The 15001-nt window shown below is 39.3% G+C and overlaps 1 protein-coding gene across 3 annotated transcripts in view; it reads left to right on the plus strand.

The window, feature by feature from the left end:
- The first annotated feature begins 7221 nt into the window (after window positions 1-7221).
- The window catches only part of myo1ea (myosin IEa), a 50139-nt gene continuing 42359 nt past the window's right edge, over window positions 7222-15001 (plus strand). For 2 of the 3 annotated variants that reach the window (XM_080884503.1, XM_080884504.1), the window contains exon 1: window positions 7225-7543. In XM_080884503.1, coding sequence (XP_080740629.1) covers window positions 7541-7543 — 3 coding nt within the window. In that variant the 5' untranslated portion in view covers window positions 7225-7540. Of the gene's footprint in view, window positions 7544-15001 lie in introns of all 3 variants that reach the window. The other variant, XM_080884502.1, reaches the window with a different exon arrangement.

Raw genomic sequence — 15001 nt, forward strand, 5'->3', positions numbered from 1 at the left:
TCTCAGTTCAAACCAGTACAGACCAAATAAGGAAACGTCTTCCTGCCTTGTGAGCAAAGAAGTATCCTTTGTGTAGTTTATCAGTTCAGCTACAATTTATGATCATCCCAGCAAAATACACTCCTAGACATAGAATACAGAGTTCTTTCATTAGTGAATTCTGAAACAAACCACCTGGCCTTTAACGAGCCTTTTTCTAAGAGATAAAGAAGGGAGGATGGGAGTAAGGAAGTGGTCTCGTCTCTGTGGTATTTTCGACCTTGGGGTACCAGCCTGTGATTCTTACACATCAATTCTTGGGTCAGAGAGAAAGAGAAAAACAACTAGTAAATGGGCCTTATTGAGTAACAGTTTCATGTATGATATCAACTATAAAACAATATCCTGTAAATGCTATCATGGTATCAAAATATCACAACAATCATCCACATAAAAGTTTCTTTTGACTGTATCAACCACTTCAGCTGGAAACTGTTATGCTCTACAGAGAACTGCAGATGATAATGCACAATTTGCACAACTTGGCGAAGATACAGCTCCAAACAAATGCACTTTCATCCTGCATTCCTGTGCAGACCTTGAAGTGTTGCCATGTTGCCACCACAGGAAACGGAGAAAGTTGACATGTTTTTCTGAGACGTGCACTTGGTGAAACATGGAATCAATGTCCGCCATTAATGCAACAGGCTCTTGTCTAAATCTGATCAGAACCCCAACCAGCGAGTTTGTGAGATCAGGTCCCTGTAGAAGCTGACTGTTCAATGATGCTCCTTTATAAGTTGTTCCACAGTCAAATACAACTCTTAATTTGCCCTTTGTGGGATGATACACTCCATGATGAGGGATGTACCACACCTTTCCATCATCTTTGTGCAACTCATCTACAGGCACAAACTCGGCATATCCTCGTTCAAGCATGTTGTTTACACATTTAGTGTATTCATCCTTATAATGAGTATCCTTTTCAAATCTCCGTCTGAGACTCTGGAGACGCTGCTCCGCGACACAGAGGTTATTTGGCAAACTGGAACCTTCTCTCCTGAAAGGCAAATCAATGTGATAATGATTTCCAATAAGCTTTATTGAACTACTAACAATATCCATGAAACACAGATCTTCTCTAGACATTTCAGTCTGCTCCGCTGATGATCTTTCATTAAAATCATGATTGTACTGTTTAATCAACATGTCTTCAAGACCCTCAACGGAAATCCTATTGGCTGTTACAGCAGTGCAGTTGGTTTTATTTCCACTGTTACTTCCAGTGCGCAGGGGACCATTTATGACCCAGCCAACTTTTGTTTTTACAGCATAAGGTCCACCTCCCACACTGTTTATCACCTTCCATGGCTCCAAAACATTGGAAGCATCAGTGCCTATCAGTAGCTCCACATCTGCATTAACGTTGTACAGTTTAACAGGTTTAAGATGAGGCCACTGATCGATGTCGCTTTGCTGGGGAATATTAACTGTAAAAACTGGCATAGTCTTTTGAGTCAAAACATCTGGCAATGGCATGAAATCATTTGCTTCCAAACCAGACACTTCCAAACCAGACAGAACTTGTGTACTAACAATCCTATCTTGACTCATTGTTCTCAAAAAGATATTGGTCTTTTTACCTTTTACATTCAGCCTTTTTGCCAAAGTTTCTGTACAGAATGTACCTGAACTTCCAGGATCCAAAAACGCATAAGTTTGCACAATTTTATTACTCTTTTGGCTCTTAACTTGAACTGGAACTATAGAAAAAATTGCATCAACTTCATGACCAGCCCCAATATACCCACATGTCTGAGTGGTTGCAGTTGAAAAGTTGACATTAGAGTTTGTCCTCTGTTGAGTTTGTTCCGAAGACGCACCTGGATCCTTTCGCTCTATATGAAGAACCCCTGGGTGCCTTTGGTGACACACGTCGCAATCCAAACGACTCCTACAGTCTTTGCTTGTGTGACCAACTTTTAAACAACCAAAACAAATTCCCCTTTCCTTGATAAAAGTCAACTTATCCTGATGCGTTTTAGCTTTAAACTGCTTACAATTCTCTAGTAAATGGTTGCTGTGTGAACAAAACAAACAACTACGCAGAACAACGGAAGTTGTTCTGCTTCCAGTTGATTGAGCTTTGATTCCTGGCACTGTACTGACATTAGTGGCAAAACTACTTCCTTTTCTCCTTTGCTTGGTAGAACTTGAAGCTTTAAAGCTGCTTCCAGATTGTGAGTCTTGGATGTTGCCAAACACTGGATCTGATGCTACTTTTACCTGTTTTATTATAAAGGCAACCAGATCAGTGAACACTGCTCTGTAACCATTTTGTTCCTGCAGTTCATAGGCAACAACTCTCCATTTTTCCCTCAATTTGTATGGAAGTTTCATAACAACCATTCTCATATTTGAGGGCAAATCCAACTCCTTCATATAAACAACTTGCTGCATTAGATTCGAACATCCTTGAAGAAAAAGAGAGAATGACTGTAGACCTTTCACATCCTCACTTTTAATAGGTACCCAACTCACAATCCTCTCCATATATGCAGAGGCAATTTTATTTTCGTTCCCAAAATGTTCTTCAAGAAGATCTTTAGCTGTGGAATAGCCCTGCTCAGGAGGTAAATGCTGACAACTATGCACCAAATCTCTAGGCTGCCCCCTAGTGAACTGCTCTAAAAAAATGCAGACAGTCGCTCCAGTTATCAGTTTTAACTTCCACTCCATTTTCAAAGGCATTCATAAATGATCTGTACTGTAAAGGGTCTCCATCAAACACAGGGATGTTTCTGGCGGGGAGGACAGAAGATAAGTTTTGTTTTACAAGCAAAGTAGTGATGTCATTTTGTTTTTGCATAATATTTACAATCTCCTTCGTGCAGTTCCCAGTCAAAGTAGGAGACTGAGGCTGTGTTTGCTGCGTCACTTGAGCTGAATCATCAACCTGATGTTGGGTTTGACTTTGTCTAGGTACGATTACTTGTGATTCAGATGCAGAATTTATACCAGAGTAATCTCTTGATGTTGGAACAAATGTATCGGCACAGGGATTTAAACTAGGCGCTTCTTGTACGTGCCCTCTTTCAAAATAAGAGTTCATTCCATCAGAATGCTCAGAGCTACAAACTGAATTTATTTTTAAGACACGAAGCTTTGCATTAGTGACTGCCAGCTCTGTTTCCAAGGATAATGTCTCCTTTTCTTTTCTCAGTTTTTCCTCTTGCGCTTCGATAGGATGTTTTTTCTTTAATGCAGCCAGTCGCTCCATGAGCTCTGCCTTGTCAGCCGCAGCTTTAATGCATGCGGAAGATGTTGATGAAATTCGACTTTGCTGTGACAAGGTTTTTGAAGGTGGTTTTACACTTGAGATATTAGAGACACTGTCTTCAGGTTTTATTTCATCCAAACTTTCAACAGCTTTATCATTGCGAACAGTATTGTTTTGTTCAGTATACGGCTCGCCCGCCTCCTGCAACCAAACCTTTACTTTGTCCATAAAAACAGAGAATGCTGTCACCTTCGACTGAAAATGTGCAACTTGCCTTTTCACTTCATCTTCTGGCAGTGGCAAACTTAAAAAGGATTCTTGCAAAGCGTTTGCATCTTGATAGCATTTAATAAACTTCCCAAATTCAGAAGACACTTCCTTAACGTTTTCATGTGAGGTCATTAAAGCGGAAAATTTCCCCATGTACTTAGATGCTTGCTTACACATTGAACTGCGCTTTTCTTGGCATGTCTTTATATACAAATCCAAACCTTTTGGCGTAAATTTAACGCTTCTTTTCTCTGCTTGCATCTCAGTGTCATCCTCTCGTTTACTCTTAATATCCGACATTTTTATTGTCCTCTTGGATTATTTCAAACTTTATAAAGATGCACAGCACACTGAGAGTCCATAGCCTAAAGTACAAACATGACATCCATTTACCTGCCTTTTGCAGCGGACAAACATTTCCACAGAGGGCGTTGGCATGTTTCAATTAGCGATCCAATTTTGCACCAATTTAGTACGTCAAAACTCAGTTCATCAGTCTTTGTAGTGAAATCATGTCTTTAAACTCCAATAGCTTCACCGTTTTCCTTTACGGCTTAAACAATATTATCACTCACCAGCTTTGATGAACGAGTGACATGTTGATCCAGGCCTCAACATCAAATCCGTCTGGATTACTCACCAGACGATCCAATACCTTTTATTCGAGTTCGACGGTGATCCTTGAAATCCTTATATCCATTAATGAAGAATTATTCCTTTGTCCACGGGAAGGTTTTTTACTTTGTGTAGTGGCAATTCCTTTACTTTTGAATGATCAAACGTCCCACAACTTAAAGTCCACAAGCCACTGCTGCACTGAGGTAATATTTCGTACGCAGGCAAAAGAAGTCCATTGTCCAAACCTTTTAGTTGAGAGTTTTGGTTTATTTATCCATTTGGCAAGCAATAACAAGATCCTTCCTACTGCTTCTCCTGCTCTGGTAAAAAACCATAGGCCCACCCCAAATGCATGCTGGTCCTATACCAGTCTCTTTATTTATAGAAACAAAATGGCCCTACAGCTCTTACTGACTAATTTAACAAAATAACAACAAACAAAACAAATCATTTAAAACAAAATATTAACCAACAAATAAACCCCAAAATATAAATAAACTAACAAACTTTAACTAATTTCAAAATAATAAAAAATAAAGAACAAATAGCTCCAACATTAATAAAGAAGTTATTGTTTTGTACTGTATTGTATACTACCACTTCCCAAACTAAATGTCTTTAAACTCAAAAAGCAAAACAAAAAAAGAGCTGTACATTGAATAAGATCCAGAAATGTTTTCTCGTTGAAATAAGTTCGTAATTAAAAACCCACAACTACAGGTGATGAAGCCATGAAACTGTTCACAATGAATTGGGTTTTCACACACACACACACACACACACACACACACACACACACACACACACACACACACACACACACACACACACACACACACACACACACCAACAACTACTACTACTACTACTTTTACTACTACTACAAACAGTAGTTAATTGTAAGCTCCTGAGAATAAAAAGGTTTTGAGTTTGTTCTGTTTCTGTAATAATTGCTGCCATCTCCCTAAGTGACCACACGGTGGTGATAAAACACCAAGACTGACTCAAATCATGATGTGATTCATCTTTTAATGCATCGCAAGAATCAGAGATGGTAGAAAACTTTTTTCTTTTTCGTTTTGTAATAATTTATCTCTTATTTATTTATTTATTTATTTTGTTCCATTCAAATAAGCACACACACACAAACACACACACAGTATATGTCTATGCATACAGAGGCACCCTGCTACACTGGTTACACCCAGAGGCTTGCCTGACCGCCTAACATTATTCCAAGGCAAGCCTCAGTCTGACTGGAGACTGGTTGTGAGAACTGGATACCAGTGCCACCCAAAAATCTTAACAGGGATTTTCTAAAAGGCCTTTGAGCTGCATTTTTATTTGTCTGCTGATAAAACAGAACTAAATTTGGGAGCAACCAAATAAAAAAAAAAAAAAGGGTAAACAGGCAGAAGTGGAAATGAGTTTCTAAAAATAAGTTAATGTTACTGTTTATGTCATTTAGACTGATTACTAAGTATTTTTTTATGTTTTGTATTTACTAGATTGAACGCAGACTGAAACTTGTATTTCCCAGGACACACTGCCCCATTAAAATGTCAAAATGGAATCCTTTATTTAGTGAAAACCAGCAAGCTTAAAACTCTTGTCATTTTGGACTTTTGATCCATCTCTTCCCCTCCATGCTTTTTGAAAAGGATTTATATGCTGTCATAAATGCAAATCAATAGATTAGAGGTCCTTTCTGCATCATGCTGTTAGACTGTGACACCATGTCTTTGTAACTATGTTTTAAATTACTGGCCTACACACTGACTCTATACCTAATTTGGTAGTGGATCTTAAAAGTTGCTGAATAAAGCTGACAGTATTTTTCTTCATCAGCATGTTAGACAATTACTCACGATTAGGTTTAAGAATTAATATTACTGTCCCGTTAAAATAACTAAGATAGATGTTCTTATCACCTGGTTTATACATTTGTATTTGGTAATTTGAGTCAAACACTGATAAGATTTTTAATAAATGAAAACTTCATATGTTGAAATCCGTAAGTTGTGCTCTTTACATAATGTTAAAGTGTTTGTATCTCTTAGTTTACAGTCTCATGCGTCCAAACATTATGAAGATGGTGTGACCGACATCCCCAAATTTGTGTGTGAAGTTCAAACTATTATTTCACATGCAATACACAGAGAAAGAGTGTTTTAATGTTGCTCTTTAACTTATACCAGCTTCTGCATGTTTCATGGTGTTACATTACAAACCTCTGTACATAACATGATGTTTAGACACTTGTCAGGTTATTCAGTGTAGTTAAGTATTTCAGTTTTGAGGTCATTTATAGATTTGCTCTGCAGCAATACTTTGGTCATGTAGGTAATCTATTGTAATGGGTTAAAACACACACACACACACACACACACACACACACACACACACACACACACACACACACACACACACACACAAAACCCCGTTCAGCTATCTTAGTGAGGACCTTCATTGACATAATGGTTTCCCCAGCCCCTTACCCTAACCCTAACCACAACCTAATTATAACCCTGACCCTAAAACCACATTTTGAGCCTCAAAAAGGCCTTCAAACTTGTGAGGACACAGACAAAGGTCCTGTTGGTTCTCATAAGTATAGTAGAATGCAGATTTCGGTCCTCACAAAGATAGCTAGACAGGAACACACACACACAAGACCCTGTTGCATCTATGCAGGATATAAAATGTTTAGAATAAGGTCTCTACTAGCTGCAGACTTGTAGAAATGATCGTGAAATAGTGTATTATAACATTCAGTGAGTACTGTAATCTGAAAACACGACCTTTAGCCTGTATGAGTTTTCCTTTGCCACTTTTCCTAAAAGCTAAGACCCCACTGACATTATAAGCTACGCCCCTGCGCTGGATCATAGTACCATCTGCCTTGCTGTTGGCTCTCTCTTTGAAGACAGCTCATGTTTATTAGTCGTCCTCTTATGTTTGAGTCTGTTGTTAGGGAACGACAAACTTGCGCATGCCCAGTTGCCCTCCCTCCAGGAGCTAATGAATATTTAACAACACTCGCGCTTTGATTGGACCGAGTTTCCCGTGTTGTGTTTAGAGTCGGGCTGTTTGGGCACTGCTCCTCCGTAAATTGACCATCCGGCTCGTTGTCTGAGGACTGCTGTGCTTCTGTCAGTGGAGGACTCACATCTGACTGAACAACAATGGACGGAGGGCACCGCTAAGGAGCCGCATCCATGCTGTCTGGAGTTTACCGGGAATAACTTGTGTATATTTTGGATTTGGTCGCTTGGTTTTAGGTTAAACAAGTCAGACCTTGTTTTAAACAGCGTGAACTTCCCCGAGGTTCGCTCAGACACTGGATCGCAGGGAATACGACATCGAAGACTGCGACTGTTGTGAGGACAGAGGATGGTAAGCGGTGTTTACACTGGCTGAGATAGTAGGGCACTATTTGTTTAATATAGTCATCATAATCCAAATATTTGCCACGGAGCGGCGGTTCCTTTTTCTAGTCTGCTTATAAAAGTTGTCTCGGGTGTTAAACGTGTTTATTTTAAATATTAATTGAAAGTTTTCTTAAGTAATATTAACGAAATTCGAACTGATAACTCACATGTCCATAAATATAGCTCACAGATTGCTTCACTGGAGGCTTTTAACAGAAAAATCTTTTAAACCACAATTGCTGCTTTATTAATCTTTGATCCCTGACGAGTGTAACATATCCTATGATAAGAAGCGGCAACCTTGGCTGTTTCAGGCAGACTTATAGTTTTTACTGCCTGTGGTGAAAGTAGTCAGAAAGCACTGATAAATTAGGTTCAGTCTCTTTTGTTAGAAAACCGGTTAGCCTTGGAGGACAATGTGTCAGGTGGAGTGGAGTGTGTACTGTGTGCACCTTACTTTGTATCGCTGCATCACAGAGAGGCAGGTTTTTCCTGGTTTCTAAATGCCAGGTCGGCAGAAAACACACCTAAAGAGAAGTTATGGGAGATATTGTATGTTTTGCATATTGGAAACATTTCCTTAACCCTGTCCTCTTAATAAAACAGCTGATACAGACTTTTAGCACATTTCCACTTAATGATATGGCTGCATCATTGATGTTGGAGACATAATGTTTATATGAAGGGGGGTTGCAATATTTTTTTTGTGGCTTGTATATAGAAATATCCTGAAAGGCAACTGAAAAACGTACCCACCATTCAACTTAGGAACCTCTTCCACGTGTCTGTACAGTACCTCAGACTGTAAACATGCTTTGTCCATTTAAAACAGGTAGACCTGAAAGCTGTTTGCATTCTTCGATTCCTAGGTGATGCATTAAAACCTGTCGGTTTGGTTGAGATAATATCCAGTCAGCACAACATATGTAATCCTGCAGCATTTAACTCAGCTTTTGTAGACATTGTTGACACTCACACACTCTTGCTAAAGCTTTTTACAAGAGGTTAAGAAGAGTATCAGTTCGTGCAGAGAAAATAGTCTGTCACTGTATCTGTCTAGAATAGCAGACACCAGCATCGCTCAGTGGTTCCTTCTCTGCCAGATGCTGAATAGCAAGTCGGCATGAGAGCAGCTGGTTTGCATTAGTCTCTCCAGCAGGGAGGTGCATACTTCATCTCAGAGCTGGTGCTCCATTTTCAAACCCATCACTGCTTTAGAGACTTGCTCTGGAATTCAAGCCCTGTCCCTGAAAACAGGATGAACACCCGTTCTGTGGACCTGGGGAACTCGTTAGTCTTGTCGCTGCAGTGCAGTGTGCACACACACTCCTCAATCGGTTCCATACGTCTTTGTTACGGAGCCAAGTTTTCCCCACTTTGCTGTTTGGCCTGATGGACCCCATGAGTGCTGACTCATTCTACTGTTGCACTTGCTGTAAATCAGTGAGGACACGAGAAGCTTATAAATCGCTTATAAATGTGTCAAACACATTGTAAACACAAGTTGTCAACTACCAAAAAGTTTTTGAGCTTTCTTCTATTTTGCCCAAGTGTCAAATCTGGTTTTACTTCACTCTGCAACTGCAGAGTCTCTTTTTTTGATAAGAAATTAAGCATTTCCATTACTGCTACTGTTTATTATTATAAATGATTGCAATCAGATGGACTATTTTTTATCCCTTTCTTTGGATTTGTTGGTCGTGAACACATTCTGTGATGATATGATATTTTATTACATCTTCTCATTTGGACAAAATATCTTTACTAAAGCTAAAGTTGGAGTCAAATGAAGATGATTTCCCAAACATGAAATTGCTGGACTTCCTGCACAGAATGTGGCTGGATCACTGGGACCTTGGCTGTTATAATAATCTTTATTTCTTTATTGCAGTATGGATGCTATAAAAAATGTTTAGGACACACAACAAAGGCAGGATGAGACTTTTGGTTTTGATTTAGGGGAAAAAAGGAGGGACTTCAGACGTCCACACAACACGAGTGGAGGCTGAGAATTATTTCCACAGAAAAGGTTTGATGAGTGACCTGTCACAAAAGAAGCATATTTTAATAGTCGTGACTTCATAGTAAGTGATATAGTGATGGGACATTGGGTATTTTTGTAACTATGAAGCATGATTCAGTGGAAGTGGTTAGGTGGGGAACAGTTAAGCAGTGTTTTTTTTTGTCTCTGTGTTTATTTATTGTGTTCCCTTCATCCGAAATTCCCCAGTAACTGCACAATTTGGCTCTGGCCTGGTTTTTAAAACACTTAAATCTCTGCCTGCTCTGCTGTAGTTCGGCTTCAGTCCTCAGCCACAGTGCTTTCAGTGATGCAGAGAGGATTCAGCTGCTTCAGCTGATCGCCAAAGGTCATGCCCCAGAGCGAGCGTTCAGTGGCACAGTTTCTCTGAGATTGATAGTAACTCTTTTCAGTGTGACTTGTAATTAAACAGCTGAAATATTTTTATTGAGTCATCACATATTATCATTGCATTTTTATTAGCTCATGTCAGTGGAGCTTGTCGGTCAGTGTCATTGGGCTGGCCAATCACTTTATACCAGACTGAAATATCAGGAATAATTTGATGACTTTTTAAAAATCTCTCAATTACTTTTAGGTCAAATGTGTCTGATGGATCATACATTTCATAAACAATGATATTCAGCTCTAACTAAAGACTTTTTTTATTTAGCAGATGTTAGCATATTAACAAACTTAACTAACAAACTGCACCTGCATCGATCAGCATTTTGACAATGTTAGGCCTAAGGATTTAGCTCGCTGCAGCGCTGTGTGCAATAAGCCTCACAGGGCATTTGTCATGAATTCTGAACTTGTAAGCTTAGCTGTTTATTTCAGTTTGAGTTTCAAATGGAAGCAATGGCTTTCTCATGTATCAGTTGTCTTTGGTGTCCAATGGAAAAGCTGTAGTTTATCTGGCTTAGATCCTTCTTTCCAGCTCAGTAACACAACCAGCCTCTCTTCCATTTTGCAGGTAATCTGTTCATAGAGTAAAGGATAAATTAACTTCCTTATAAATGCTCTTACTGTGTCAGCATTATCCTGTAGGCATGCTTCGTGCTAGATGTTTGTTTATTCTCCTTGTTCTTTTACCCTGAACGAAGCAGTGTCCTATTATACCTGCCTATTTGCATGTATGGCTTACCTCATCGCAAACCAGGAACAAGGTCAGACTCATGCAAGTGCTCTTAACCTCCCATCATCCCATGCCAGCCAGCACTCAGCCACCAAATCGCCTTTAACTCCACCCTTCATTTGTCTTGATGCTGCTGTAGGAAATTTGGCTTGTTAGTTACTGTTTAGCCCGATTTGCTCACAATGAAACTGTGCTGGCACAGAAAATGAAAATGTATGTGTTTTTGTGTTTTTCAAGAAGCTTGATACTCCCTCTGACACATTAGTTATTGTTAGTGAGTTTGCTTTTGTTGCTGCTGGCTAATAGTTAAGCTAATAACAACAAGGAATACGGACGTGAGTCGAAACCAGACACAACCTGAAATTTCTGCATTTATTAATCGATTGATTTGAAAAAAAAAAAAGTTAAAGAAACCCACACAGTTAATTAAAAGGGGACCTTGTAACCTTCCTTTGGTTTCCTATCAGTCCAAAGAAATGCTTGATCGGTAGGTGTGGGTATGTCTTAGCCCTGCAATCGACTGGCGACCCCACCTCTCGTCCGCTGTCATAATCTTTCATTCATCTTTGAACAGCTGATAGGAAAAGTGCACTGGGTAAGATGGAGCAGGTTCTCTATTTGTGGATTAAGATATATGGGAAAAAAATCACACAGCTGTAGACAGTGATCAAGGAGGAACAAGAACTTAGTACAAGCTTTTAATACAAGGCTTGTCAGCTTTTCTATAATAGACATAAACAAACTGACTGGAAACAAAGTCAGAATTAGCTGGTTTGAATTAGCTGTCTTTTCTGGCACATATCCTGTGGCAGGCCTGAGTCACTGTGGAATCACCCACTGACTTAAGTGTCCAAACACTATAGTATTGAACTTGATGATCATTTATAAACACTAGTTCAGTCAGGGCTGTTATAATCGAAAGAAGCATGGAAGTTGGATACAGCAGGAAACGGTGGGACTGGATTGAAGGTGGGCTGCAAAGTAGCTTGCAAAGCTTTGCCTCAAATTGAAATGGCACAAGAGGAAAAGTTATTTACTCGGTCCCTCTGGCCCTGCTGCACATCCTTTTCTGTTGTCGTACCATAAACCAATCAGCTGTCATTTCTCATGAGTCGTGCATCAATCTAACCCCCCAAACACAACCCAGTCATGGCAGTTTTTAGTGTTTTATTTTGAAAAGGCAATTTACTAGGGTCCAGACTTCCTTATACCTTGTTTCAGTCAGCAGCAAAATTTAGTCAAACGCAGCAGGTATTACGAACCACTGCAGTCCAGCGTTCTGTTAATCATAAACTGGGAAGCAGCGCAGTAACTTTCTGAACTAAACAAGCCTGAGTTAAACCTACGAGTCATTAGTTGTCTTCTCCATGAGTTCACTTTTATGGAGTCAGCATCATTAAAATCACATTCATAATTTACATGCATGACACTTCCGAAACTGTAGGAGACAAATCGTGTTTATTTCAGCATGAAAGCACAGGGATGATTAATTAATTAATTTTAAATCTTATTCTTTCCTAATGCAGAGTTGCTTCAAATAGTCCAGCTACTCATTTTATTGCAACACTGTATCAAGTACAGTTTTGGGCTGCAGTAAATTAATTAAGGTAATGCTGTGTTTGGTTGGTTTAGTTTTTTTTTTTTTTGTTTGTTTGTTTTTGTTTGTTTTTTACAACTTAAGTTTTCCAGCAGCTGAAGTCTATTTCAAGTTCAGATTTTTAATAGACACAAAAAAGCAGAAGCAGTACCTCTAAAGTCCAACTGCTCTGATTCATCTGGAACTGATCTCAGTGACCTTGGCTTTACTAATTTCCTTCTTTCCTGGCAGTCGTTTGATAATGTCAGTTGCAACTGTAGCTTCTTAAAGGATTTTTCTGTTCACAGTGCACTATGAAACGCTGGATTCGTTGTTATTATTATTATCATTATTATTATTATTATTATTATTATTATTATTATTATGTAATCAAAAACAAAGCCATTTTTGGCAAATTACCGTAACAAACAACTTTAAGGTTTCTTCCCTCAATGCCAGACTGACTCTTACCTTCTAAGAAGAGGAGACAGCTTTGAATAATTAGTTGGAGCAGAAGGTAACGCGGAAAGCTGGGATGGGTTTTAACATGTATTTTTGTGTGCTCAGTTTAGCTTGACTGTAGTTTGGATTTCACTGATTTGAGGCCCTATTGTGGCACTGGCATGGCTATGAATTGGTTTCCACTGCAGATAGTTTGTTTATGTTTAACTGAAACTGCTTTAAAAAGGAAAACGCAGCACTTAGTGACATGCCTCTTCAGCAGACTTCCACCCTGAACCACATTGTCTTTGATGTTGTGTTTTTATTAGCAACCTTATTGCTATTGTCATCCGTTTAGGAGACTAATGTTTAAAGTATCCATTCACTCATGATCATTATACCGTCTTTATATGGGAGGGGCAGCATTCAGCCCAGCCCTGCAGGCATAGCATATTAACGTCATCGCAGCCAGTCGGTGCTCATGTTTCCAAATCCTCACCGAAGAATAGATTCCTTTTATTATTCCTTTGTAGAAGCTCAGATCCATAACAACAGTGTGAGAAGTCTAAGCATGGAAACTCCGGGCAGGCTTGTTGTTTGCATTATTTATGATGGTGTCCCAGTTACATCCAAGTGACCGCTGTCATCCTTGAAGTTGTGAAGTGGAAAGATGTCAAGAGAACCCACAGTCTCTGCTCAACAATCTTCTACAGACAAAAATATGGAGCTGCTAATATGTGGAGCAGCTGGTTTCAGCAGGTGTAGAGTGGAAACTGGTGTTTTCCTTTCCTCCTTTCCAGGTGAGGAACAGTCAAATCCAGTCTGTGATCCATGACTGTCAGATGGAAAAGCATGTCATTCCCAGTACAATACACCTATATTCACAAGAAGCTGTTCCTACACACTCTGCACGACTCTATTTTTAGTATCCTAATATTTATATTTAGTATTTGTTGTGCTATTTTTAGTACATTTCTGATTTACATTTTACTGGAAATACCTGGCTGGAAAAAGACGTTAAAGTTAAAGATCGCTGTCTGCTGCTGGTGTTAAATATGTGAGTTTGGAGGCTATATATTTCTCAGTATGATCAGAAGTCATATTTCCTCTCGGTCTGTATGCAGGTGTTGTGACAGATTGCCTCCTTTCGTCATCCTTTTTTGTGTCGAGCCAAATGTGACTGCATGTTGTTGCAGTGCTACAATATGTGGTTTTGCAGTGATGCAAGATTGAATTTTACCTTCATAGTTATAAAAATATATTTTTATGAGGTTAAACTGGTCAGCAAGCATTTCGCTACTGGGATCTAGCACGTCCCCTTTTGTTTGTTTGTTGTTTTTAAGTAATAATGGTCATGAAAAATGTGAAGGAAGGTGTTTTTGTTGATCCTGAAATCTGTGAAGTGATGCTCGACAGTGAGCTTGAAAGTAAACTGAAGCCTGTCTGAATCAGCAGCACGGGAAGCATTCGTGCAGGTTGTCCTTGGCAGTCACGGAGCAAAGAATATTGCTGAGCTTGTGGATAACAAGCTGAAAGCATATCAGCTAATGCGTGCCAGAATGTCACTGAAGATGCATTTTTTACATTCCCGTCTTGACTTTCTTCCATCTTGTCTGGGCGGTGTTTGCGATGATCATGGAGAAAGATTTCATCGAGATATACAAGTGATGGAAAACTGTTATCAGGGAAAATTTCCATACATGATGGGCGACTACTGCTGGTCCAAGCAAAGAGACACGGATGTGCGGTACAAGCCAGCAAGAGCTCAAACATTTTTGACCACTGTCTTCTGGTTAGTTTTCAGAATAAATGTATGAAAATATTTTGGTGGGAAAAAGCTTCTTTTTTTTTTTTTCTTTTTTTTTAAAGTGTGTAAACATCAAAACATCTCAAAAACCTGACGTGCAACTTAAATCTGATCTATTATCTGAAAACTGTGTTTAAAAAAAGGATTGTCTGTGTTTCCCAGTGCAAACAAAAAAACTAATTTTTAGACCAGTTTTAACTTTAACTGCTTTAGTTTAGAGGAAGACCTCCTCTGTGTGTTAAACTGTGAATGAGCTCTTTAATCAGACTCCAGCTTTTAACTGTAGTTTTCAGCATTGCTTCTGTGTGTTTGCATGTGTGTGTACAGAGCTTACTTAGACCTGAATGAGCATCCCCTCGCTGAGAAGCTCAGACTGGGTCACTGCTCCTCTGACTCCACTCTCTTTGCTTCTTCTGCTGAGCTCCTCCTCCATCTCTCATC

Source organism: Rhamphochromis sp. 'chilingali', assembly GCF_963969265.1.
Source record: "Rhamphochromis sp. 'chilingali' genome assembly, chromosome: 6".
Classification (NCBI taxonomy): domain Eukaryota; kingdom Metazoa; phylum Chordata; class Actinopteri; order Cichliformes; family Cichlidae; genus Rhamphochromis; species Rhamphochromis sp. 'chilingali'.